The 27408-nt window shown below is 44.9% G+C and overlaps 1 protein-coding gene across 1 annotated transcript in view; it reads left to right on the top strand.

Moving 5' to 3' along the window:
- The window catches only part of TRA2A (transformer 2 alpha homolog), a 50744-nt gene extending 23576 nt beyond the window's left edge, over positions 1-27168 (top strand). The window contains exons 3-8 of the mRNA XM_068236015.1: positions 2142-2304; positions 3322-3510; positions 21929-22044; positions 23121-23282; positions 23659-23729; positions 26712-27168. Of these exons, the coding sequence (XP_068092116.1) occupies positions 2142-2304; positions 3322-3510; positions 21929-22044; positions 23121-23282; positions 23659-23729; positions 26712-26722 (712 nt within the window). The 3' untranslated portion in view covers positions 26723-27168. The remainder of the gene's footprint in view (positions 1-2141; positions 2305-3321; positions 3511-21928; positions 22045-23120; positions 23283-23658; positions 23730-26711) is intronic.
- Positions 27169-27408: the final 240 nt, after the last annotated feature.

The raw sequence follows: 27408 nt of genomic DNA, 5'->3' as shown, positions 1-27408 counted from the left end.
CGCACAGGTCGAACGCATGCAGTGTGAGTGCAATGTCTGTCGTGCGTGTCGGCCACCTGCACGCGTTTCCAAAATGCGGCTGGAAACGCGTGCAGTGTGAACGGGGCCACACCTGTGTGGCTGATATTGTACTGTACATATGGCCTGTGTTTTTTTTTTTTGTTTTGTTTTTTTTCTTGGTGTCACCTAATGTCAGCCCTGGGCTAGTTTTGCAGCTTAAGCTCTGGCAAATGGTTTGATGCACATTATGTGCTCTAAAGCCTGGTTCGGGCTCCAGCGGGGGCGCTGAGCTAGACGAAAATAGCCAATCTCTGTCAAGTCCGCTCTACTGAGCAGGCGCAGGAGACTTGTGCCTGCGCAGTAGAGCGGCCTGACGGAGATCGGCTATTTTCACCTATCTGTGGGAAGAGCGGATCCTGCGCTGGAGCCAAAAGGTAAATCTTTACATATTCTCCGCCGTCGTGGGACCGAGGACGGGGGAAACTTCAATAAGATCCGGAGGCTTCCCCACCCAAGGTGTGTAACCCACCCCCCCCCCCTCAAAACCGCCAGGGGGCAGCGCAGCACTATTTTATCATGTAGCGAGGATAGCTGCTGTACAGCGGCATCCCCCCGCCCGCTTCAGGAACTCCCGTTCCTGGCGACGGGGCGGGATGACGTCTAAGGGAGTCTTGATCCTCCCCGCAGCGCTCGGGGGGGTGCAGCACGGCGTGGCGATTCAGCGCGGAGCGGCGGCGATCGGAATGCACATGCAGCTAGCAAAGTGCTAGCTGCGTGTTGCAAAAAAAAAAGTAACCAAATCGGCCCAGCAGGGCCTGAGAAATCCTCCGGGCTTACCGCCAGGAAGGTTAAGTCAGATGCCTCGGGAAGTCTGGATGTCCAGAGTAGGAATTGTCAGTGAGGCCCAGTGCACACCAAAACCGCTAGCAGATCCGCAATACGCTAGCGGTTTTGGGAGCTGATTTCAGAGCGATTCTAGGTATGTTTAGAGGTTTTCTAAACATACCTAGCGGTTTTGCGTGCGTTTTTGTGTAGCAGATTACACATATTGTTACAGTAAAAGCTGTTACAGAACAGCTACTGTAACAAAAATGCCTGGCAAACCGCTCTGAACTAGCGTTTTTCAGAGCGGTTTGCGGTTTTCCTATACTTTACATTGAGGACGAAACTCTTCCGAAAACGCGCAGCAGGAGGCGCGTTTGCGGCTTGGCAAAAACCGCAAACCGCCGGTGTGCACAATCCCATTGCAATATATTAGCCAAGCGTTTTTAGAGGCGGATGCGGCCGGCGGATCGCTCCAAAAACCGCTCGGTGTGCACTGGGCCTATGATGCAAATAACTTTGAGCTGATGCAGGATTATTCATATTCTGTATGCAAATTTCTGCAGTTGAAAGCATACCAGAGCCGAACACTGAGGAACAGGGGGAGCAGGCATGTATGGGAAGCTGTCCGGATGTTTAGCTCTGGTATCCTTTAAAATTAAATCAAATTCCACCTCAGCAGAATAGTATATTTTTATTATAGCTACTTTTATTGTCCTATTTCTGCGCCACCTTAGAATTGTTCACATCTCGTTGACCATCCCTAGTCCAGAGGCTTTCTTGGATCCTCTTCCAGCTCAGTGTTTCAGCGCAAGACAAATGGGTTTCTTCTGATTGTAAGTGCAGCTATGGAGGAGCGCATCGGGACTGGGAATGTGCAAGTATGCTCCCTGCATGCCCAGCAGAACAAAGCGCTCGTGCACAGAGGAAAAAAGCTGTGCACTAGCGACATCATTCTATTTGGCATGCGTGGATCTTGCTTGTCCAGCTCACATGCACTCATCCGCAGCCTGCAGCGTGGCTAGAAGATGAACATTGTGGTGGGCTTTACGAATATTTGGGAAGCAAATAACTCCTTTGGTATAATGTAGTGGATTGGCTAGTCTTTGACTTCATAAAGACTTGTGTGTGGTATGGCCATCTGCTGGGACACTGTCACTTCCAAGCTTGAAATGGCAAGCATGCCTGTACTTTTTTGCTGCATAATGTCTGGGGTTCTGTTTTATTTTGCTTATTTTGAATAGACAAGATGATTCTAGTAATGTCACAAGCTCTGATGTGGCTTACAGAAGCTTACGATGCATACTTTCATTCTTTAGATCCAGATCAAGAAGACGTTCCAAAAAATATTCCCGATCCAGGTCTCGATCGCGCTCCCACAAAAGAAGATCAAAGAGCAGATCCTACTCTCCGGAATACAGGAGGAGGAGAAGCCGCAGTCACTCTCCCATGTCCAATAGGAGGCGGCATAATGGCAGCAGGGTATGTCTAATTTCAGCTTTAAAATTGAACGGAATCTAAATATACAAGATGGCCATTCCTGGTGCTGCTTTAGTGTCCCCATATGATGTATGACTCCTCCGCTCACTGGCCCTAACCTCTGTGTTGAAGGCCCTCCCCTGTTTTTTTTTTTTTTTTTTTAAATAGTGAAGATTTAGGGCCCGTTTCCACTAGTGCGGTGCGAATCACTGGGATTCCACCGCTGACGAAATCACATGCGGATGCGATTCCGCGTGCGTTTTGCCGCGACTTTGCATAGGCAGGGTATATGCGACTTTAACCATGTCACTGCCTGGTTCAATTTACATTAGTTTTCATGCGAAATCGCGGCAAACGCATATGCGTTTCCCTATCAAATACATAGCCTGCGAATCGCCTGCATTCCACACGCAGGCGAATTCTGCAGGCTCTACCATGCAGAAAAATCCTGCACAGAAAAACGCAGGAAAAAAACTGACAAGTGGAAACAGGGCCATCCACTTGTATTGGTTAGTGGAAACGGGCCCTTATTGAAATTTTTTTTACATGTACAGAAAAAAGAAAACCGTGCAGTACAGAGGAGTACAATATCAAATAGTTTTTATAGATACAAATGTGCAAATAATGAGCATCATACTTGTACAAAACTACCTTATTGGTATAACATAATGAGCAGGTATCAAGAAATGGGAATGCCAGATTACGTTGCATTGGAAATGTATGTACTTCCTCAGGAGGACATAGAGAAGGGAAAAGGGAGAGAAGAAAATAAACGGCCAGTCCCCACCCCTCCTCGCCCACCAGGAGCAAAACCCTCCCCTGTTTACCGTTGAAGAGTGCATGCTCTGTCTATTCCATGCACTGTCTTTGTGTCCTGGGCATGTGGACGTTGTTGGATAGCTCAAACCTAGAGGGAAAGCCAGTGAAGCAGAAGGGCCTTGCAGTTTATGAAGCCCCACGTATGTAGAAAATAAGTCTGACTCTGCAAGCATTTACTTAATTTAATATTTTGTCTTTCAGGCAAACCCAGATCCAAATACATGTGTTGGGGTGTTTGGCTTGAGCCTCTACACAACAGAGCGCGATATTAGAGAGGTGTTTTCTCGCTATGGTCCCCTCAGTGGTGTGAATGTAGTATACGATCAGCGGACTGGAAGGTCAAGAGGCTTTGCATTTGTCTATTTTGAACGGATTGATGACTCCAGAGCGGTAATTATATATATTCCCCCCCCTCATATCTTTTAACCCCTTTCTTTTTCTGCGCCTGAACCTGTTACAAAGTTAGACTATAAAGTTTAAAATGCACACTGCACATGTTCCATTAGCATAAAAAGTTTGCTGGCGGGTCTTTTCTGTTTAATTCTCACCCAGAGCCCTGTATGCGTGCGTAGCCCTGCCGTCTTGCAGACAAGTGCTGTGATGCTTCTGTGGCACTCAGTCTCTAAGGATTGCCATGACTATCATCTGTAAGGCAGTCAGGGCATATAGGGCTCTGGGGAGAGTTGAACAGAAAAGAGTCGGCAAGTAATTATAACTTTCAATGTGTGCAACTTTTTATAGTCTCTATAGAGCTGTATACGTCTAACCAGATGCTTCTTGGTTAGGTTGCCTTGTATGATACTATTGAAGGATACCAGAAGTGACATGTGGCATGATGAGATAGACATGGGTATGTACAGTGCTTAGCACACAAATAATTATGCTGTTCCTTTCTGCTGAAAGAGTTAAATATCAGGTATGTAAGTGGCTTACTTAGTCCTGACTCAGACAGGAAGTGACTACATTGTGACCCTCTGATAAGAAATTCCCCTTTGTATTTCTTTCTTGCCCTCAGAAGCCATTTTCTGCTAGGAAAGTGTTTTATAGTTAGAATTTCATATCAGTGAGGGTCACACTGTAGTCACTTCCTGTCTGAATCAGGACTGAGTCAGCCACTTACATACGTTTAACTCTTTCAGGCAGAGAGAAAAAAAAGGAACACAGCCTAGTTATTTGTGTGCTAGGCATTATACATACACATGTCTATCTCATCATGTCACAACGCTTCGGGTATCCTTTAACTGCAACAGTAGTTAGAGGTTCTGCGAAAGCAGTGTTGTCTGTTTTCTCAGGCCATGCAGCCCTGTGACTACAGCTAGCGATGGGTTTCCAAGTAGGAAGCCACTCAAATTCGTGATTAAAATGGCTTAATTGCCTCAGGTGTGAGGCTGGGAGAGAGGGGGTTACTTAACCAGAAGTCTGTCTTCTATGCGTTCCAAACGTCTTCCAAGCTCCTTATTGGACGCGTTGCAAGACTCATTACCATGCACTTTCTTTCAAGCCGGAAGGAGGAATTGCTAATGCCACTTATTTAATTTTTAAGTTAGATACTTTAAATCTCTGAATATGGTTCCCATTGCTAATAAATATACTTTGAAATATTGCTGAAAACTGCTTTTATGTTATTGAAAACCATGCCATGGAGTTAAAAAAAAAAATGGTTGTTGGCCAGCTGCCCGGAGAATGTTCTCAGGTGTTAGTAAAGAAATATCTTTAAAAGCTATGAATTACAAATATTCCTACTCAATGCTACTTTAGAGCCCAAATATTGAATAGAAAAAAATGCTGTATGGTGTAGTTAGAATATCTTGGATTTGTTATTGCCTTGGTATTTTTCTGAGAACTTCCATCAATACTTGGCCAGACAGTAAGTGGGGAAATACCGGTGACTGATGTCAATCACTGAAATGTCTCCTTAACTGGCTGCTCTGAGGAGCTGATACTTGATGACTATGATCTGATCAAGTTATTGCAATGTCTGAGAATTTGAAGTATGGTCTTCTGCAGACCTAATTCCTAGTACACAAGATGCTATTTCCTCTCAGATTGACAGGTAGAATTGATAATTTTCGACATGTCCGATCTGCTTCTGATTGAGAACTGGATCGATTTTTGTGCAGTAGTGATCTGAAACTGTATCCCATCTGGAGCAAGTTGGACTTGTCAGATTATCAATTCGACCCGTCGATCTGATGAGAAATGGCATTGTGCACCAGGCATTATGGAAATGATTGATAACACTGTTGGAGCAGTGGTTGAGCAATTTAACATGCCAGGAAATTGTAATTGCACACTTCCTGTTTTGTGGATATATGAACCTATAGTATAAACCTGTAGTATAACAGGCAGTGCCTCTTGCGCTAGAGATCAGATGAAGACTACTTTGTACACTTGAGTATATTGAATTGGCATTCCTGTTAAATCCGTTTATTGATTTGGAAATCTGTTGCCCAAAAGATGATCTGCTCATGTACCAGGCCTAAAGATGGCCGCACCCCATACAATTCCATGATCCGATTTTACGGCAATTTGATAAACTATGTTGCCCCCTCAATATGTTAATCAAGAGTGGTGGATTTTTCAAATCTATTATGAAAATTGCGTGGTGTAGGTATATTGTCAATTTACTAACATGTATACCTAAGCAATTTTTCCAGTTTCCATTCTTTTTTTTTTTTTCATAATTGAGGAATAATTGCATACAGATTTATTCATTTATTTTAATGTTACAATCAATCGTATGTATTTCATTAATTGAAAAATAAAAATTTAAAAAAATTGTAGTGTGGTCACCTTAAAGGACTACTGTAGGGGGAAAAAGGAGTTGAACTTACCTGGGGCTTCTAAACAGTCCCCCGCAGATTGCCTGTGCAGCCACTCACTGATGCTCCAGTCTCCGCCTCAGTACTGGGCCTGCACAATACTCTACTGGTGATGTCAGCAGGAGCGAGGGTGTGGGTGCACAGGCGCAGTAGTTTTCCGAGTTTAAAGTCGAAAATTCCAGAAGTGAACCAGAGGCGGGGACTGGAGCATCGGTGAGTGGCTGCACAGGACATCTGCGGGGGACCATTATTGGGCTTGAAAAGACATCACACAAGACTGACTCTGCTATAATAATTTCGAGCAAAGCTAGACTGAATGCTTAGTCAGGGATTCTTATCAGAGCTGAAAACAGGCAGATTGTGCAGTGAAGAATGAAACAGAGCAGAGTAGGTGTTTACTGTCATGTTCCCACTGATATATATGTTAAAATACATGAGGGTGCTTCATCTCTGGTTCTCTTTAAATATCAGTATTAACCTGTTGCCGACCGCGTCACGCCGATGGGCTGACCGCGGCGGAAGCCCCAGGACCGTCTAATGCCGATTGGCTTAAAGTCCTGGGGCCCTGTTTTGCAGGAGATCGCGCGCAGGATGTGTGCGCATCTCCTGCTTGGTGGGCGGAGCTAAGCTCCGCCTTCAGTCTCCTGTTAGACGGCGTAATCACAGTCTACCCGTACAGCGATGCGGTCAGCGCCAAATAAACCCAAATAAACACTGGGGGGACGATCAGATCCCACCAACAGAGAGCTCTGTTGGTGGGGAGAAAAGGGGGGAGGAATCACTTGTGCTGTATCGTGTGGTCCTGCAGCTTGGCCTTAAAGCTGCAGTGTCCAATTTATTGAAAATGTGCCTGGTCTTTAGGGGGGTTTAACACAGCAGTCCTCAAGAGGTTAAGGAGCCCATTAACGGTACATTCCTTCAGATTCAATCCACGTGATTTTTTTTTATTTTTTTTTTATGATCAAATTTTATAGGAAACTGAAACAATTCTTTGGTCAATTTTTTTTTTTTTTTTTTGGGGGGGGGGGGGGGATTTCAATCCGAAAGTTGGATTTTAATCGAATAGGAATGTAAAATCATCTTCTTAAATCGTTCCGTTAATGGGAACAATTGATGATTTCCTTCTGATTAGTTTCGATTGTTAAAATTGTCGACAGATCAAACCTGAAGGGAGAATTGTACAGTTAATGGCACCTATATGCAAATCACCTTTGTGCCAAATTTCCCCCAAGGCCTACTGGTTCATAAGATAGCATGACTGCAGGTCATGACTTCAGGTTAAAATGGGTGCAGCATCTTCAAACTAAAGATTTTGTTTGCAGAGGTTAACAGGTTAATGCAATACAAAAACGACCATGTTAATCAGTGGGATTGTTCACATCTGGTGTGCTTTTGTCATGTTAAAATGCAGTATGCTGTAATATTCAGGCAAGCAGTGTTTTAGTATCTTGCACACTGATGCGTATGAAAATGTGTTCTGTGTATCGGAAATGGGTGTGCACACATTCTATATAGAACCTTGGCATAGTATCGGATGTACTCACTGGTAATCACGAGTCCGCAAGGACTTTTAATTCATAATTAAAATGAGCCGTAATTGCCACAGCTGTGCAGCTGGATAAGGGGTTATTTACCCACAATTCCACCATCCTGTTTGCGTTCCAAATAGCTTGCACGCGTCCTATTGGACTTGTTGCAAGCCTTACCACACGCACTTCCTCCTTTAAACCGGAAGGAGTGAGGCTTGCAACATGTCCAATAGGACGCGTACAGGCTATTTGGAGCACAGGCATGACGGTGGAATTGTGGGACCCCTTATCATCCCAGCTGCAGCAATTACAGCTCATTTTAATTATGAATTACCCATGAGCCCATTCCTGCTTAGTATACACAACTTCGTCATTATTATTTTTTTGTCTAGCAAAACTTAAAACCAGTGGGGGTGTTAGAAGAAAACTTGGGTGAGAGTTGCTTGCTGCATGCTATCTAAATCCTGCCTCCTTTCTTCCCCATTGATTGCTGCTGCAGCTCCCCAGCAGCCTTTGTTCTGGTGTTGCAGGTAGGATGTCAAGCCAGAGACACAGCCAGGAATGGCATCTAGCATCAGAAAGTAACTGATGCTGGGGCCATGTGGATGTGTCAATTAACAGTGAACAGCATTTACAACTAGTGTAGGTGATCCTTGAAGAGGGTCTTCTTACACGATCTGGTGAATTGCACTACACATGAAACAAAACTTCACTGCTTTTAACCAGGGCTGTGGAGTCGTTACAAAAATCCTCCGACTCCGATAATTTGCATATTCCATTCTTGTTGAAAGTATGTAACATGAAATTTGTCTCAACTGCCAATGCTTAGGAATTTTAAGACCACTGAAGTGAGAAGGATATGGAGACTGCCATATTTATTCCCTTTAGTCAGACTAAAACTAGTCCTTGGTAAGAGTACTTGTAAAAGGTAAAGACCGGAACAAAGAACATCTATCAGGCCCTAGGCAATGTAACTGTGGGTACATGTAAGAGTGATGTATGCATGGGAATAAGGAGATTCTTCCTCTATTACACATTCTTCATGCACAATCTGAACCAGGTTTATGGGTGATAGACAATACCTCTATGTTCAATGTGCACAACATTCTCAGTGGATTCCCTGCAGCTCTGTGGAGAGTGCATATGTAGAGTATAGTACTACTGTGTAACAAAGAAAGTAAACCTGAGACAGATGAAATTAAAGTTTTATACATACCTGGGGCTTCCTCCAGCCCCCTTCAGGCTAATCAGTCCCTCGCTGTCCTCCTACGCCACCTGGATCTTCTGTTATGAGTCCAGGTACTTGAGCCAGTGTGGCGTAGTGCGCATGCACACGCGCCGGGAGCATACTACACCTGCGCAGCACTATTGCGCAGGTGCAGAACGCTCCTGGCTGTGGAAGTGGCATGTGGCCGGACTGCGTTGACTGGCTACATTACCAGGACTCCTAGCAGAAGATCCAGGTGGTGGTAGACAGTGAGGGACTGATTAGCCTGAAGGGGGCTGGAAGAAGCCCCAGGTATGTATAAAATTTATTTTCATCCTTCTCAGGTACCATTTAATTGGTAGTCACCAAACCAAATTTTAACATATCAAATTATTTTATTTCATGAGCAGTGTGTATATTTGCATAAATCAGAATCAACAAAGAATTCTTTCCAGCTCATTGACCATCTCTATTAGTGACATGGCTACACATTAGGCTTTATACTTACAGCATAGATGTTGTTTCATATATAGGAGATTCCTGTGTACACATATATACAGTCACAATCAGATGTGTATCTGACTTTAAAAATACGGGGCCTGCTTTATTAACCACCCTGGCGTTCTGATTAAATCGCCAGGGTGGCTGCGGGAGGGTTTTTTTTAAATAAAAAAAAAAACTATTTCATGCAGCCAACTGAAAGTTGGCTGCATGAAAGCCCACTAGAGGGCGCTCCGGAGGCGATCTTCCGATCGCCTCCGGCGCCCAGAATAAACAAGGAAGGCCGCAATGAGCGGCCTTCCTTGTTTTGCTTATATCGTCGCCATAGCGACGAGCGGAGTGACGTCATCGACGTCAGCCGACGTCCTGACGTCAGCCGCCTCCGATCCAGCCCTTAGCGCTGGCCGGAACTTTTTGTTCCGGCTACGCTGGGCTCAGGCGGCTGGGGGGACCCTCTTTCGCCGCTGCTCGCGGCGAATCGCCGCAGAGCGGCGGCGATCAGGCAGCACACGCGGCTGGCAAAGTGCCGGCTGCGTGTGCTGCTTTTTATTTCATTCAAATCGGCCCAGCAGGGCCTGAGCGGCAGCCGCTGGCGGTGTTGGACGAGCTGAGCTCGTCCAGACCGCTCAGCTGGTTAACAAGTAACTTATTTTGATTGGTTTCATTTTTGTGGGCTAAGCACAGCTATTACTATATGTATAAATTATTTATGATTATTATCTGAGAAATAGAACATTTTTATCATTTTCTATTTTAATTAGTTTAAATTCATTAGGAGTTGGAGTCGGTGCATTTTTCCCCGACTCCAGGCACCCAAAAATTGCCACGACTCCACAGCCCTGCTTCTAACTTAGACTCTGAAGTCTCAAACTATCTTTTTATTAAGTGTTTAACATAATAACCCTACCTAAACCGCCACATCCCGATGCTCTAATCTAACTAAATACCCCCAAACTCCCCGGGGGGCAATCCGGGTAGCGCTTCCGTGTGAGGCAGGGCTATGAGCTGCAGCCCAGCCTCACGCTTCTGTCAGCCCAGATCGCCGCCTCTCCCCCGCCCCTCTGTCTTCCTTCACTGAGGAGTGGGGGAGAGGCGGAGATCTGCTGCTGACACGTGTGTGAGGCAGGGCTGCAGCTCATAGCCCGGCCTCACACGGAAGCGCTTAGGGAAGCAAAATCTGACCAAGAAAGTCGTGGATTTTGCAGGGGAGAAGGAGGGGGGAGTTGGGGGGATTTAGATTGTTTACAGCAGTGGTCCTCAAACTAAGGCCCGCGGGCCGAATGTGGCCCCTTGAGGCTTTTTTTACCGGCCCCCCACGCAAAATGTATTACTTATAGATGCGGTCAGCTACATCTTTAAATATTGATGGTCCGTATATAGAATAGCAGTGCTGGCACCACCCATCCACATGGAAGCCAGAAAGCAGTAATTCACTGGTTTCCAATCAAATTACACATCAGGTGACACTGCTGTCCACTGCAGGTTGTCACCTGGGTATGCTTCACTGTCTGGCCCGCAAAGACTTCTACATCATTTTATGTATACTCCGGCCCCCCCAGCAGTCTGAAGTATGTTGACCCGGCCCTCGACCCAAAATGTTTTGGGGACCCCTGGTTTACAGCATCGAATGCAGCGGTTTAGTTAGGGCTATTATGTTAAACACATTTATTAAAGATATGCTTTTTATTTTTATTTTTTTTGACACTTCAGTGTCTCTTTAAAATGTGCTGTCATACAGGGAACCTTTCCATCCTCTATACACCTGATTAGATGTTTGTAATAAACACTATGAACACTCAATGTACATTATTTCTACTGTGTGGGCATTTTTACACCATTATCCCAAGGAGGGATTTCTTTGCCTTTAACACTTGCCGACCGCCCACTACCTATGGGCGGCTGCAAGATGGCACCCCCAGGACAGCGTAACGCAGATCGGCGGCACCTGGTGGACTGATTAGCCGGGGAAAGCGCGTATCTGCCGGCATTACACTCCGCCCACCCGCGGCGTCAATCCGCTGGCGGGTTGTAAACACCCGATCTCCCCGTTACTAATAGTATAATACACTGTTAAGCTAACAAAGTGTATCATACTGGCTGCCTCCTCCCCTGGTGGTCCCAGTGATCTAGCGACCACCAGGGAAGAAGGCAGCTGTGTGTACACCACCCCCCAAACCCCCCCCCCCCCCGATCACCCTCTCAGGCCACTGTTTGCACCCATCAATCACCCCCTGTCACCATCTGTCAATGCTATATTTTAGATTAGGTCCTAAACTGCCCCCTGGGGGCTCCTTATCACCCCCCCCACACACACCCTCAGATCCCCCCCCCCCCCCTCGTGTACTGTAAACATCTATTCTCCCCTGTAATCACCCACTGATCACCTGTCACTGCCAACCATCAGATCTGACCCTAACCTGCCCCTTGCGGGCACCTGATCACCCGCCAACACACTCGGATCGCTTGCAGAACCGCCCTCAGATCACTTCCCAAGTGCATTGTTTACATCTGTTCTCCCCTCTGATCACCCATCAATCGCCACCTGTCACTGCTACCCATCAGATCAGGCCCTAATCTGCCCCCTGCGGGCTTCTGATCACCCGCCCACACCCTCAGAGCCCAAAGTACCCCCTTTTACTAGGTAGGTGCGCCCTTTTTTTTTTTTTTTTTTTCCTCAAAGGAATACCCCTCTGAAATTTAGCAGTCCACCATGGCAAAAAAGAGGTATTCCGCTGAGATTCTGGCCCAGTGGGGTGAGTGCGATTGGGAAGATTCATCCGGGTCAGAATACGAACTGGTGAACAGCAGTGGCTCACTGACCGATAGCAATGACGAGGTTGAGGTCCCGGCTAGAGCCAGGCGTACCACACCCCATGTCACTGGACTGCAGGTGGCGCAGGATCAGACTCAAGGGCAGCAGAGTGGTGCTAGCGCTGATCCGAGTTTTCTTGGTGAGGCATACACCAGCAGCGTAGCGTCTCCTGGACCTAGCACCAGTACTACCAAAGACCCTGGTGAAGTGGCGAGCACCAGCATGGTAGTAGAATCGGGTCTTGCACCTGCCACCGAACCAGAGTCACAGCCCACCACCAAAACGGGCCCGTACTCTCCCCAGAGTACCATAGTCCTCCCAGAGGTGCTAGCAAATCCCAATTGGCAATCCCCTGGTTCCGCCGCACCCGTACTGCCCCCTTTCACCGCCCAGTCTGGAGTCCAGGTGGAGACAATCTAGGATCGGCCCTAGACTTTTTTTGTATCTATTCTGCACTGTGCATCTCTACGACTTAATTGTGGCCGAGATGCAACCGCCAATCCGAGAAGCTACCATGCCCAGCATGTATTGCGGTCTTATTGGTCTACGCACCCAATACATCACATGCCCATGTTCTCTGCTGCCATGTCCAGGTCACAATTTTAGAACATCCTGCACTTCAGTGGCAATACAACCTGTCATCTAAGAGGCCACCCTTCTTATGAGCGGTTCCACAAAATTCGGCTCTTTATAGACCACCTGTCATCAAAATTTGCAGATGCCCCTGAACAGTCATTCTGAGGCATTTGGTTTCCAGACTACTCCTCGCGGTTTTGGCCCCTAAAATGCCAGGGCAGTATAGGAACCCCACAAGTGACACCATTTTAGAAAGACACCCCAAGGTATTGGGTTAGGAGTATGGTGAGTTCATAGATTTTATTTTTGTCACAAGTTAGCGGAAATTGATTTTCTTTTTCCCACAAACTTGTGACAAAAATAAAATCTTCTATGAACTCGCCATACTCCTAACGCAATACTTTGGGGTGTCGTCTTTCTAAAATGGGGTCACTTGTGGGGTTCCTATACTGCCCTGGCATTTTAGGGGCCTTAAACCGTGAGTAGTCTGGAAATCCCAATGCCTCAAAATGACCTGTGAAATCCTAAAGGTACTCATAGGACTTTGGGCCCCTTAGCGCACTAGGCTGAAAAAGTGCCACACATGTGGTATCGCCGTACTCAGGAGTAGTATAATGTTTTGGGGTGTATTTTTACACATACCCTTGCTAGGTGGGAGAAATATCTCTGTAAATGACAATCTTTTGATTGTAAATGGACAACTGTCTGTAAAAAAAAAAAAAAAAAAAAAAATTTACAGAGATTTCTCCCACCCAGCATGGGTATGTGTAAGAATACACCCCAAAACACATTCTACTATTTCTCCTGAGTACCGCGATGCCACATGTGTAACACTTTTTGCAGGCTAGGTGCGCTAAGGGGCCCAAAGTCCTATGAGCACCTTTAGGCTTTACAGGGGTGCTTGAAATGTATCACTCCCCCCCCCCCCCCCCACAATGCCAGGACAGTAAACGCCCCACAAATCACCCCATTTTGGAAAGTAGACACCCCAAAGTATTCAGAAAGAGGCATGGTAAGTCTGTGGCAGATTTATTTGTTTTTGGTCACAAGTTAGCAGAAATTGAAACTTTTTTTTTTTTTTTTTTTGGGTCAGTGTCATTTTCTGCTAATTTGTGACAAACTAAATCTTCTATGAACTCACCATGCCTCTTAGTGAATACTTTGGGATGTCTTCTTTCCAAAATGGGGTCATTTGGGGAGTATTTATACTATCTGAAATTCTAGCACCTCATGAAACATGACAGGTGCTCAGAAAAGTCAGAGATGCTTCAAACTGGGGAAATTCACTCTTTGCACCATAGTTTGTGAACGCTATAACTTTTACCCAAACAAAACAAAAAAAATCCAATAAGTGTCTATTGATCAGACGTGTAGCACAATAAATTTGGACAAAAATATATATAGAAATTTTACTTTATTTGAAAAATGCCAGCGCAGATAGTTACTTTTTTTTTGACAATTGTCTTTGATGAATGTAATAAAAACTAAAAATCACAGCAGCAATCAAACAGCACCAAAAGAAAGCTGTATTAGTGACAAGAAAAGGATGTCAAATTCATTTAGATAGTAGGTTGTATGACCGAGCAATAAACAGTTAAAACTGCAGTGGTCTAAATGGGGAAAAAGTGTCTGGTCCTTAAGGGGTTTTAAGGCTACAGTCCTTAAGTGGTTAAAGGGACCCCAAAGTGAGGGATCTGCAGGCTGATCTATTAAATTTTAAGCAATACCAGTTGCCTGGCTGTCCAGTAGATCCTCTGCCTCTAATAATTTTAGCCACAGACCCAGAACAAGCGTGCAAATCAGATGTCTAAAAGAAACATGCAGCTGATCTTTGGAATTTGGGGGGGGGCACTGATGCATGAAAGATCAGGAAAATTATATGGTTTGAAAGGAAGTAAATATGGCAGCCTCCATACACCTCTCACTTCAGTGTCCTTTAACTGGTCTTGTGACTTGCATACATAGCTGGTGTTAAATTGGAAATCTAGCTGCCGCTTGGTCAAAGCCGGAGGTTCTTACATTGTCCAGATTTTTGTCTTTCTTGTAAAGATCTGAGCTTCCTGAGAGAATATCTGCAGTTACATGATGCTACAATGAAAGCTTGACCAGGTCAAACCATTCACAACTTTATTGCTGTCACTTTCAGTGAGAGTCTTTCCTTTGTTGCATGGCAAGAAGTGAATGAATGTTCTAATGGGAAAGAAGACTATAAAATACCAGTTCTAACCATTACCATGCTATCTAAATCTGGAAATGCACAACCTCCCTACCACATACTACCACACTTGCTAGCACTCAGCAAGTCAACGCCTATCAGCTGCCAGTGTGAAGGAGACCCCATACTGGTTACATTGGGGGGGGGGGGGCAAGGCTGAATTTATATTTCTCGTGCCCCTAGGCCAAGTATGTTGTTGCTTCCTTATTGTGTGCAATCCACTCTTCCATGAGTATCCTCCATGCAAGTCGTGCTTCTCTTATAAACTGCTCCGTTGGGCATCAGTTTCCCTTTTTTTTTTTTTTTTTTTTTTCTTCTGTGGTGTTCCCTATTTTTAGGCTAACCTTTCACATGTAGCAACCCATATAGGGCCTGGGCCTTTCCCCAAATCCAGTCCTTACTGGGAGCTTTTATTAAACAAAAAAACCCTTTGGTCTTTCTACCCTCCTACAAAACTGAATAGGCTGATAACCCGTGTGTCTGTACAGAAATTACCATAATTGGCGTTCCAGGCAAAAGTTGGGGTACTTGACTTTAAGGGCCCGTTTCCACTTGTGTGAGACGCGCGGCAGCACATCAGCCGTGCCATGTATGGCTATGGGATTCGCAGCCTCCCGCACAACTTCGGACGGAAAAGCCGCCCGAAACGCTAGCGCAAACTATTCGGCCGTGGCGCTATAACTCCCTATGGCAGAGTTTCCCCATGCGATTTGCCTGCGGGAAACTCTGCGGATTTGGTGCGGAAACTGGCCCTAAAAATTGTTTTCTGCCAACATGCTATTTTGAAAGCACATAATGCCCACATGCTGTTTGCAGGCCACAAAATAAATCCTTAAACATATTAATCATATTTTCCCATGCATGGAGCTGCTCAATATTAATGCCTCGTTCGCATTGTTGATATGGGGGGCCCAGAAAAAGGGAGTACTTTTTTTTTTTTTTTTTTTTTCCCCTGCCAGGTGGCATGAAAAAGTGGGTGGGGGAATGCAGGGCCAGCGTGACTCTGCTTACAGCATAGGAGGAGAGCCAATGACAGCCGGGTGCTCGCCAAAATTAGCTGGGTGGAGCACCTGGCTAAAACAGCCTTGGGTTACAGTTCAGGGCCTTATGCTGTAGACATGCTTTGCTGGCCTGTAAGCTCGCAATATGTTGCCATGGAGAGGGTCAGAGGGTCTACGTTGCGACTATTTGCCAGGCTGTTCATTTGCGGATGTGTCCAAGGGGATCGGAGGCTGCTGTGCACATGAGGTTCTCAGCAGAGGTGGTCCCCGACCAGTTGTCTCCACCATTGTAGACACCAGCCAACGGGTGTATACACTGAAAAAAATCATCTTTAAGGTGCCCATACATGGTACAATCTGTTTGATTTCCCTGTGTATTCGACCAAGACTATGACCTAGAGAAAAAAATTAAAAAAATTTTTTAACCACTTGAGGACCGTAGGCTATACCCCCCCCCCCCCCCCCCTTTAAGGACCAGACCCTTTTTTTTCCATTCAGACCACTGCAGCTTTAACGGTTTATTGCTTGGTCATACAACCTACCACCTAAATGAATTTTGGCTCCTTTTCTTGTCACGAAAGCTTTCTTTTGGTGCTATTTGATTGCTGCTGCGATTTTTTTACTTTTTATTATATTCATCAAAAAAGACATGAATTTTGACAAAAATGATTTTTTTTTTTTAACTTTCTGTGCTGACATTTTTCAAATAAAGTAAAATTTCTGTATACATGCAGCACGAAAAATGTGGACAAACATGTTTTTAATAAAAAAAAAACCCCATTCAGCCTATATTGATTGGTTTGGGTAAAAGTTATAGCGTTTACAAACTATGGTGCAAAAAGTGAATTTTCCCATTTTGAAGCATCTATGACTTTTCTGACCTGTCATGTTTCATGAGGGGCTAGAATTCCAGGATAGTATAAATGCCCCCCAAATGACCCCATTTTGGAAAGAAGACATCCCAAAGTATTCACTGAGGCATGGTGAGTTCATAGAAGATTTTATGTCACAAGTTAGCGGAAAATGACACTTTGTGACAAAAAAGAAAAAAGTTTCCATTTCTGCTAATTTGCGACAAAACAAAATCTGCCACGGACTCACTATGCTCCTCTCTGAATACCTTGAAGGGTCTACTTTCCAAAATGGGGTAATTTGTGGGGTGTGTTTACTGTCCTGGCATTTTGGGGGGTGGCTAATTGTAAGCACCCTGTAAAGCCTAAAGGTGCTCATTGGACTTTGGGCCCCTTAGCGCAGTTAGGCTGCAAAAAAGTGCCACACATGTGGTATTGCCGTACTCAGGAGAAGTAGTATAATGTGTTTTGGGGTGTATTTTTACACATACCCATGCTGGGTGGGAGAAATATCTCTGTAAATGACAATTTTTTATTTATTTTATTTTTTTTACACACAATTGTCCATTTACAGAGATATATTTCTCCCACTCAGCATGGGTATGTGTAAAAATACACCCCAAAACACATTATACTACTTCTCCTGAGTACGGCGATACCACATGTGTGACCCTTTTTTGCAGCCTAGGTGCGCTAAGGGGCCCAACGTCCTATTCACAGGTCATTTTGAGGCATTTGTTTTTTAGACTCCTCACGGTTTAGGGCCCCTAAAATGCCAGGGCAGTATAGGAACCCCACAAGTGACCCCCATTTTTAGAAAGAAGACACCCCAAGGTATTCAGTTAGGTGTATGGTGAGTTCATAGATTTTATTTTTTGTCACAAGTTAGTGAAAAATGACACTTTGTGAAAAAAACAATAAAAATCAATTTCCGCTAACGTTTGACAAAAAATAAAATCTTTTATGAACTCGTCATACACCTAACAGAATACCTTGGGGTGTCTTTTATCTAAAATGGGGTCACTTGTGGGGTTCCTATACCGCCCTGGCATTTTACGGGCCCAAAACCGTGAGTCTGGAAACCAAATGTCTCAAAATGACTGTTCAGGGGTATAAGCATCTGCAAATTTTGATGACAGGTGGTCTATGAGGGGGTGAATTTTGTGGAACCGGTCATAAGCAGGGTGGCCTTTTAGATGACGGGTTGTATTGGGCCTGATCTGATGGATAGGAGTGCTAGGGGGGTGACAGAAGGTGATTGATGGGTGTTTCAGGGGGTGGTTAGAGGGGAAAATAGATGCAATCAATGCACTGGGGAGGTGATCAGAAAGGGGGTCTGAGGGGGATCTGAGGGTTTGGCTGAGTGATCAGGAGCCCACACGGGGCAAATTAGGGCCTGATCTGATGGGTAGGTGTGCTAGGGGGTGACAGGTGATTGATGGGTGTCTCAAGGTGTGATTAGAGGGGGGAATAGATGCAAGCAATGCACTGGCGAGGTGATCAGGGCTGGGGTCTGAGGGCGTTCTGAGGGTGTGGGCGGGTGATTGAGTGCCCTAGGGGCAGATAGGGGTCTAATCTGATGGGTAGCAGTGACAGGGGGTGATTGATGGGGAATTAGTGGGTGTTTAGGGTAGAGAACAGATGTAAACACTGTCCTTGGGAGGTGATCTGACGTCGGATCTGCGGGGGATATATTGGTGTGGGTGATCAGATTGCCTGCAAGGGGCAGGTTAGGGGATGATTGATGGGTGGCAGTGACAGGGGGTGATTAATGGGTGATTGACAGGTGATCAGTGGGTTATTACAGGGGGGATAGAGGCATACAGTACACAGGGGGGAGGGGGTCTAGGGAGAATCTGAGGGGTGATCAGGAGGGAGCAGGGGGCAGTTTAGGGAATAAAAAAAAGTCGACAGTGACAGGGAGTGATTGATGGGTGATTAGGGGGGTGATTGGGTACAAACAGGGGTCTGGGGGGGGGGGGGGGGGGTCTGAGAGGTGCTGTGGGCGATCAGGGAGCAGGGGGGGGGGGGGGGGAATCTGTGTGCTTGGGTGCAGACTAGGGTGGTTGGAGCCTGCCCTGGTGGTCCCTCGGACACTGGGACCACCAGGGCAGGAGGCAGCCTGTATAATAGGCTTTGTATACATTACAAAGCCTATTATACCCATTGATTAGCGGAATTCTGTATTCCTTCGCCCGCCGGCGCTGCTAAGTGGCCGGCGAGCTGGAGGCTAAATCCCCGGCCATCGATCCCCGGCGGAGGATCGCGTCACTGATGACGCGATCGCTCCGCCCATGCCTGTACAAGGACCGCCGCCCCTGTGCAGTGGGCGGTCGGCAAGTGGTTAAACTTCTGTTTTTTAATAAAATTCTGATCTGATGTTTGAAAAATCAGATTGATTGCTTTAAAAATTGAATGGTGTATGGTAGATTTGATAAAATCTAATAGATTAAAATCTTATAATTAAGAAATTGAATCGTGTGGCCACCTTTAAGCTGAACACACACCATACAATCTTGGTTGTACAGATTTACCAAATATATGTAGTATAAGGGCCAACAGATTGAAAATACCTTGAATGATTGATTGGATAAGCTCTTATACTATATGAAAGTGGTAAGATTGAACAACCAAGATTGTATGGTGTGTGTTGAGCCTTAGAATTACCTAACATTAAACCTAAAGGTGAATACTTGTCCAATTTTTGACACTGCCATATAGTTTAGCCATGTACGTAAGCTCTCATATTTGTGGTAAAATTGGCCAATCAAAATTGGATGAGTGTACCAGGCTTTAGTGTGAATCCAGGCTGTAACTAAATAAAATTGTGCGGTGCTTAAAGTACAAGTTCGAAAGGGGGGGGGGGGGGAGAGAAACAACTTACCCGGGGCTTCCTCCAGCCCCTGGCAGCCAATATTTATTAATGTATTTATAAAGCGCCAACATATGTCCCTTGCCACAACTCAGAGGTCCCCTCCGTTGCAGATGCCGACCTCGGCTGGTCAGCATCTTCTGTGCCTGCGCGGCTTACAATCGCGCTCACATAGCTGGGAGTGTTCTGTGCAGTAGTTCTGCGAAGGCTCCAGGCTACGTGAATGGCTGCACGCTTGCACAGGCGCAGAAGATATCTGAAGAGAGGGGACACTGAAGCTGCAGCGAATGGCATATTGGCTGCCAGGGGCTGGAAGAATCCCAGTGTAAGTGTGTTTTTGTTTTTTTTTTTGCGCTTCTTTGCATCTGTTCTCAAATGCAAATGTGCTTGCAATTATGAGAAATTGCTGCTGGTGGCAGGCCTTAGTGCCAGTACATGTGGCTTATAACTAGCAGGTGTATGGCAGTCCCTGATGCCCCATGTCTGATAGGCCACCGGTCTGGATCACTTCAGCTGATAGCATCCCCCTCGATGAACCCTGCACAACATGCGACTCCAATTCACCCTGCTGTATAGAACAGAATGCAAGCAGTCAGTCTGCACAGCCTTTGCCCTGCATGTTACCTGAGGGATTGATACCTTATGGTGGTGGCCATTGAGCATGTGTACATGCCTCCAGTGTACTGTACAATCTGGGCATTCTTATGTTTTGTCAGGTTGTCACTGGTGATGGGGAACATTTCAGGTGTGGGCTTACTCATAGCTTTGCATGTTTACTGGCATAGTGCTTTAGTCTGTAAAGAGAAAAAGATGAATGCACCTGACACAATAGACCTGGGTTCAAATCTCTGCTTATCCTGATCAGTAGGCCAGCACCAATTCAGTAAGGAGATCTTGGGCTAGACTCGCTAAGCTGGCTACTGAGCACGTCCTAGTGGCTGCAGCTTAAGGGACCCTAAACTGAGGCATATGGAGGTTTCCTTTTTAATCAATACCAGTTGCCTGGCAGTCCTGATCCCTTTGGCTAAAGTAGTGGCTGAATCACACACCTGAAACAAGCATGCAGCTAATCCAGCCTGACTTCAGTCAGAGCACCTGATCTGCATGCTTGTTCAGGGGCCGTGGCTGAAAGTATTGGAAACACAGGATCCGCGGGAGAGTCAGGCAACTGGTATGTTAAAAGGAAAAAATCCATTTACTTCTCAGTTTAGGTTCCCTAGTCCTAGACTCTAGTCAGCCAGGAGAAAAATGCAATATAAATGTTTTGTGTAGTCTGACATCTAAATAGAACAGTTTAATGTAAAAAAAAAATGCTGAGCGAAACAGATATAATCTAGTGGTACACACCATGCGATTTCCAGTAAGATTGAAATATCAAATAGATAATTTCCAACAGGTTTGATCAGGTTTCCAATCAATTTTGTACAGCAGCGGAAAAACTATCGGAAATTTGATCGGACTTGTCGGAAATTGATGTGAAATTGCTTGGTGTGTTAACGGGCATTAGATGAGACATACTTATTTTTAACTGCTTGTTCATTATGACACATTTGTCTAAGATTTGTGAGTGTCGTTGAGCTTTGTGACCGCTAGGTGGCAGGCCGTGAATTATAATTGCTGCGCGCACGTGTTGCTTTGGTGATGGGGTTGGTAATGGTTCAAGCGCTAGCAGCGCCACGGTGCAATTTAGCGAAAATCTGTGTGTTGTGCCCCCAGTCGCGGTATGTATCGTGTAGATTGTACATGAGTTCCGCGCACCCGCCTAGCAGCGCTCGGCACGGTGTATTTGCTTCGTCTACACGCTGGAGATGGCGCTGTGAGCGAGGCGCGGACTCGTCAGACTTCGTCTTCTGCTGTTATGGTAGAACAATAAATTAGAATATCAGTGATAAGCATATTTAAAGGAAATTTAACCTTTGCCGTAACCGAGGCCTAGTTCAGTTCTCCGCTTCGTGCGCCTTACGTGGCGGACTCCGCAACATTGCTTCTTGCTTCCCATTGGGCGGTTTCGGTCAGTTTTTGTTGCGAGTGTGCGCTAAGCCTCGTAGCCAACCATCCACGAGATGGCCTGGCACGTGACACTACAATATGGTGTCGCTTCAGACATGCCAGACCTCCATTTTAGCAGAGAAGGGAAGGAGCAGTGGGGGCGGGGAGCCAGCTATGAGATGGCAGCCGCGAGGCGGGGAGAAGTGTGAAATGGCAGCTCGACCACGTGCAGAGAGCGCGCGCAGCTGAGCACGTGGAGCAGAGGATTAACCCTCTCCTCGCCGGCGCTGCAGTTCCAGCCGCAGCCCGGACTGGCGTACAGTGCGTGCGGCTTGTGCTCGCGGCACTATCTTTTGCATCCGCTGTGATCGTAAAGCGTACGTTCATCTGTCTGTTGTAGATGTTGCTCACCTTGCTTTTTTTTTTCTTTTAGGCAATGGAACATGCCAACGGTATGGAACTGGACGGTAGGAGGATTCGTGTAGACTATTCAATTACAAAGCGAGCGCATACCCCTACTCCAGGAATCTACATGGGACGGCCCACACAGTGAGTTCTCGTGTCTCAGCATTACTAGCAATTCAGCTTGTGACATGGCAGGTGGTGATTGCTGCTAACTGCAATCCAGGCAGGCTTTACATTACGCTGCTCATCGGCTGTCACATGTAATGCAGAAAAAGAAAGATGATTTTATTTATCTAAAGCAGACACGTTTTTTTTTTCTATTTAGGATGATGCGATTGTTTAGCTCTTTTGTTATGTGGTAGTGTAATAGTGTAATGCCGGTTTGCAAATAGTATAGAGTTGTAGTAATAATAGTGTAGGGTGCTATTCAGGGGCATTCACAACCTATTTAAATCTCCATTCAGTACTTGCACCCCTGTATGACAGTCAGCATTAACTATATTTTACACTAACATAAAAGCAACACTTTAGGCATCAGATAGAGATATGTTTATTTTAATTTTTCTATTATACCTTTTTTTTTTTTTTTTTTTTTTTTTTTTTTTATCCAATCACTCCTACTTTACTCTATGGGTGTTCAGGGTCATATGATCCCACCATCTGTCCCATATTTCTGCATTGGCCCAATTCCTTTGTTATAGGAGTGGTTTACTTGTGTGCTTAAAGCGTAACTGAAGATATGCTTAACAAAAAGTTTCACTTACCTGGGGCTTCTGCCAGCCCCATGCAGCCGACCTGTGCCCACAAAGTTACCATACGATCCTCTGTTCTCCCACTGCGGCTCACTTATACTTCACGCAGTCCTTGTCTACTGCGCCTGCGTGGCTGTGGGCATGCACGTCTTCGTTCATGCGTCCATCACTGGGATCGTTCTGCGCAAGCACAGTATAGATTTTCTTGTACTGCGCAGGATGCTCCTGGCCATGGGAACGTGTACTGGGGTATGCGTGGCCAGGGCCGCACAGGAGCAGTGGACATCAACTTAGAAGTCTTCCTCTGTGTGAAGTAAGTGATCTGCGGCAGGGTAACTGCTGCACTGGGACTGGCAGAAGCCCCACGTAAAGTGACATTTTCAGTTGTGCTTTTAAAAGAGTGAAAAAAAATACCCGCGGATTTATTTGATCTCAAGTACATAATCTTACTGCTCTGTTTTTCAATAGTGGTGGAGGCGGTGGCAGTAGTAGTAGTGGTGGAGGTGGTGGTGGTGGTGGCGGCGGCAGCAGCAGTAGCAGTGGGCGTCGTCGTGACCACTATGACAGAGGATATGACCGGGGATATGACCGTGGATACGACCGATACGAAGAATATGACTATAGATCCAGGTAAGCTTGTATGAATTAATTCTTTATGCTGTTCTAACGCTGTTGCCCTTTGAAATCTGTCTTTTTGTTAAAAAAAAAAAAATTAGAAATGCTGTAGCCACCTTTTTTGTTTAATTTACGGCTGGGATGCTGGAAAATGTAGTCTGGCATCTGTTTTTCCTGCTTTGGGTGTCAAATGTTTCTTGTGGATGTAGCTGGGCAGGAGTAACATGGGAGTTGTAGTGAGGTCTTAACTCAAGATATTGGTATTTTCACCAGTAGGCTTCTATACACTGTTTATATTCCTTGTCAATCTGGTGCACTTAATCTTTTTTTTGTTTTTTTTGTTTTTTTATACAACTGAAATAAACATTTTCTTTCCCTATTTTATTTTCAGTAGGAGACGCTCACCTTCCCCATACTACAGTCGCTACAGATCTCGGTCGAGGTCCCGTTCATACAGTCCAAGTGAGTAGTAGTGTTTGCAGTTGTGAATTTTTATTTTATTTATTTTTTTATATTGGTCAAAGGTGTTTTGGATTTTTAGTCAGTCTCCATTGGATGACAAAGGCATTTGAGGACATTAACGCATGGACACAAGTTTTTGTTGTGACGGTGTCTGCTTTTACCTTGGCTTTGTGGTGGTCGTCGTCTGTAGACGTGGTCCATGAGATACAAATAACTCCGAATTTTGTAAATTATGAAAATAGACTAATCGTGTTAAACTGAGGCAGAACTTGATTGGGCCAATTTAAAGGTAGCATAAATATTCACTGAAATTTTACATAATTATGCATCAACTAAGAATCATAAGCCTCTTGTTTCAACTGGCTAGCAACATCCCAACACATCTTTTTTTATATATGTAAGGACCTGTTTCCACTACTGCGGAAATTGGGTCAAATCCGCAGTTTCCCCGCAAGTAAATTGCGCAGGTAATCTCTGCCATGGGGATAATTCTGCCACCGTCCGAATTGCTTGCCTTAGCGGTTTGGCTGACATTGCAGCATTTTTTTCATGTGGGTGGCAGCGATTCCCGGATTAGGCTGCCTACTCACTGAGCAGGATGCACGGCGTCTTGCCGTATTCAGGATCTGCTTACCTGCCCAAACAAGGTTTCGCTGCTGCTTTGTGCCCTCCTAGAAGACTGTCGGAGTGGTTTTATTAATGTGCTTTTTTGCTTTTTTTTTTTTTTTTTTTGCACATGCTTTCAATCTGTAAAAAATGCTGCTTACCCCACCATGCTGCTACGCTGCTGTGGAAAGGCCTTATGCTGGGTATACACAGTTAGATCCGGCAGCTCGATTAGCCGCCGGATCGATTCCCGCTCGTCCCTGTGGGCGCTTCCTTATCTTCCGCTCGATTCCCCTCTATTGTCTGCCCGCGGGGATCGAGCGGGCAATCCAACCGCGCGGTGATCGGACCTGTCGGATATTATCAATCGAGCTATCAGTGGTCGATAAGGGAAAACTCACCGTGTATGCCCAGCATTATAGGGTGACAGTACACTAGCGCTTGGCCAACTGGCAAGCTGATTGCCTATGATGTGAAAACGCTCAACATCTGTAGTCTTATGGTGGCCACACATGATACAATAAAATGATATGATTTTACGTTTACGATAAAAACGATCAGAGCTTTTTTTTTTTTTCTCATTCGACTGAAAAATCAGATCGGATTTCCAGTTTTCTTCGATTTTAATCGCTCCGGAATGCCAGATATTTTTCTTCAATCTTTCTAAAGATTGTATGGTGTGTGTTGGATTGTCCATTCATTAATATACATACCCTAGCAATTTTGTCCGGTTCCAATCCTTTTATCATAATTGGGGAAAAATTGAACATGCGTGTGTTACATTGGTCAGATTTTTAAAATGTTACAATCAGAAAAATTTATTGCAATTAAATTGAACAGATATTAAAAAAAAAAAATTGGTGTGTGGCCACCTTTAGCCCCTCCGTGATGCTTTTTTTTTTATTTGGGAAACTTTTTTTTTTTTATCCAGCTGCTGTTCTCTTGTTTTGTGGTTTGGTTTTTTTGTTTGTTTTTTTGCGGGGGTCCCCCCCCATCTACTTAGGGGTCAAAAGGTGTGTACACACATCCAATTACTATTGGCCATTTTACCACTTCCATATGAGGACAAGCAACAGACATTGAGTACTACCTACATCTTGTTTGGTAAGTTCTTATACGGCATTGAAGTGGGAAAATTGGCCAATAAGAGATTACCAAAAAATCTGTAAATGGTATGCAATGTCTGTTGGTCTTCATTGTACATGGAAGTGGTAAAATTGGCCACATTTGGATGTGTGTACCAGGCTTTAGATTGTGAAGGCGCACCAAGGGCTACTCTGTGTTATAAATCTAAGGTACTCTGAAGGCTTTGTGGTAGTAAATGTTGATATATGAATTCATAATAAAAGTGGAGGGATGAGCTGGTACACAGTTGCAGCGAAAGTGGTGATTAAAGTATTATTAGTGATGCTCCACTTTTGGACCAGCTGTGCTAGCATTTAAAGGAGAACTTTAGTGAGAGGTATATGGAGGCTGCCATATTTATTTCCTTTTAAGCAATACCAGTTTCCTGGCTATCCTGCTGATCCTCTGCCTCTTATACTTTGCCATAGACCCTAAACAAGCATGCAGCAGATCAGGTGTTTCTGACACTATTGTTAGATCTGACAAGATTAGCTGCATGTTCGTTTCTGGTGTGATTCAGCTACTACTCCAGCCAAATAGATCATCAGGGCTGCCAGGCAACTGGTATTTCTTAAAAGGATATATGGCAGCCACCATATACCTCACTAAAGTTCTCCTTTAAATCTGAACTTTGAGCTCCGCTTCATTCAGTAAAAATTAGTTTGTGTGTAGGACATTTGCAACATGGACCTTTTATCTTTTTGTTTGGGTGTAAAAATACTCCAGTTTTATATCCAGAATAAGAAAAGAATCAATGTCCTGCTGAACATATCAAAAGTCAAAGTTCTATATATACACACCAGCCCTTAAAGGACAACAGTAAGGAGAAAATAAGAAAAATCTCCCCATGGGGTACTTGTCTCCAGAGGGGGAAACATCTGGATCTTAAATAGGCTTCCCCTGTCATCCTTTGCAGACCCTTTCCACCGCTGGGACAGAGATGGGCGGGGGAAGCCTCTTTTGCACCTAGAAGCTTCCCCTTGCCTAGGAGAGTACCCCATTGGGTCAATTTATTTATTCCCCCCCCCCCCCCCCTTACAGGTACACTTTTTAATCATTGAATGTTTGTTAGTCTCCCATCCATTGAACAAGTTCTGGGTTCTTTGGGGGAAGGGGGTTCTTATTTTGTCTTCATACTTTATAGCTTTCTACTTTGTTTTATATGCTACAGAATTACATTATGTGCTGTATTTGTGCGTTTCAGCACTTTTCCACTGTGCATTAACATAATTTTTTTTTTCCCCCTCATAGGACGTTACTGAAGCAGTGAAGATACTGAACTTTTTAATACCTACTTCACACATTTGACCTTGCCCTTTATATGAATTTGTAAGAAACTTTGGAATTTGCAGTTTTTCTGTTGTACCGTTCCGTCAGAACGATGGTATTGCTGTAGTATGGTGTAGCAAAACATCTGGAGAGATGTCCTTCCAGGTTTTTGAAAGCAAATGTTCATGTTTTTGTTTTGCAACTTTCAAAATCTGTGCAAACAGGAATTCCTTTTTTTTTTTTTTTTTTTTCCTTAATCTTCCTGTGAGGAGGTTTTCATTTATTTTGTGAAACTGTATTTAATGAGCATACTGATTACAAGGGAACTATTTTGTGATAGTAACTGTGTGTGTAATTCAAGTAAAAACCACAATCTTGTTCCTCTTCTAGCCAAAACCTTATTTTTAATAAAGAATACCATTATACGTGTGGTAGAAAACATTGCTTTCAGTCTGTTTACTTCCTCTCACTCCTTTTGGTGTTTCCTTACTGGTGGCTGCTGTCCTCCTGGGTAGCTCCAGTCTTCTTTATTCTTTTCTGGTAATGTGTCCAGTGTCTGTTGGTCACACTGTACATGCCAGGCCGCGTGCCCCCATTGCTCCCACTTGGCTGAGAGCGTTCTGCTCCTGTGCAGTTATTACTGTGCAGATGCAGGACGCTTCCAGGCACAGGAGTGTGA

This window comes from Hyperolius riggenbachi, chromosome 5, assembly GCF_040937935.1.
Source record: "Hyperolius riggenbachi isolate aHypRig1 chromosome 5, aHypRig1.pri, whole genome shotgun sequence".
Lineage (NCBI taxonomy): Eukaryota > Metazoa > Chordata > Amphibia > Anura > Hyperoliidae > Hyperolius > Hyperolius riggenbachi.
This window is presented reverse-complemented; position numbering and strand designations above follow the sequence as displayed.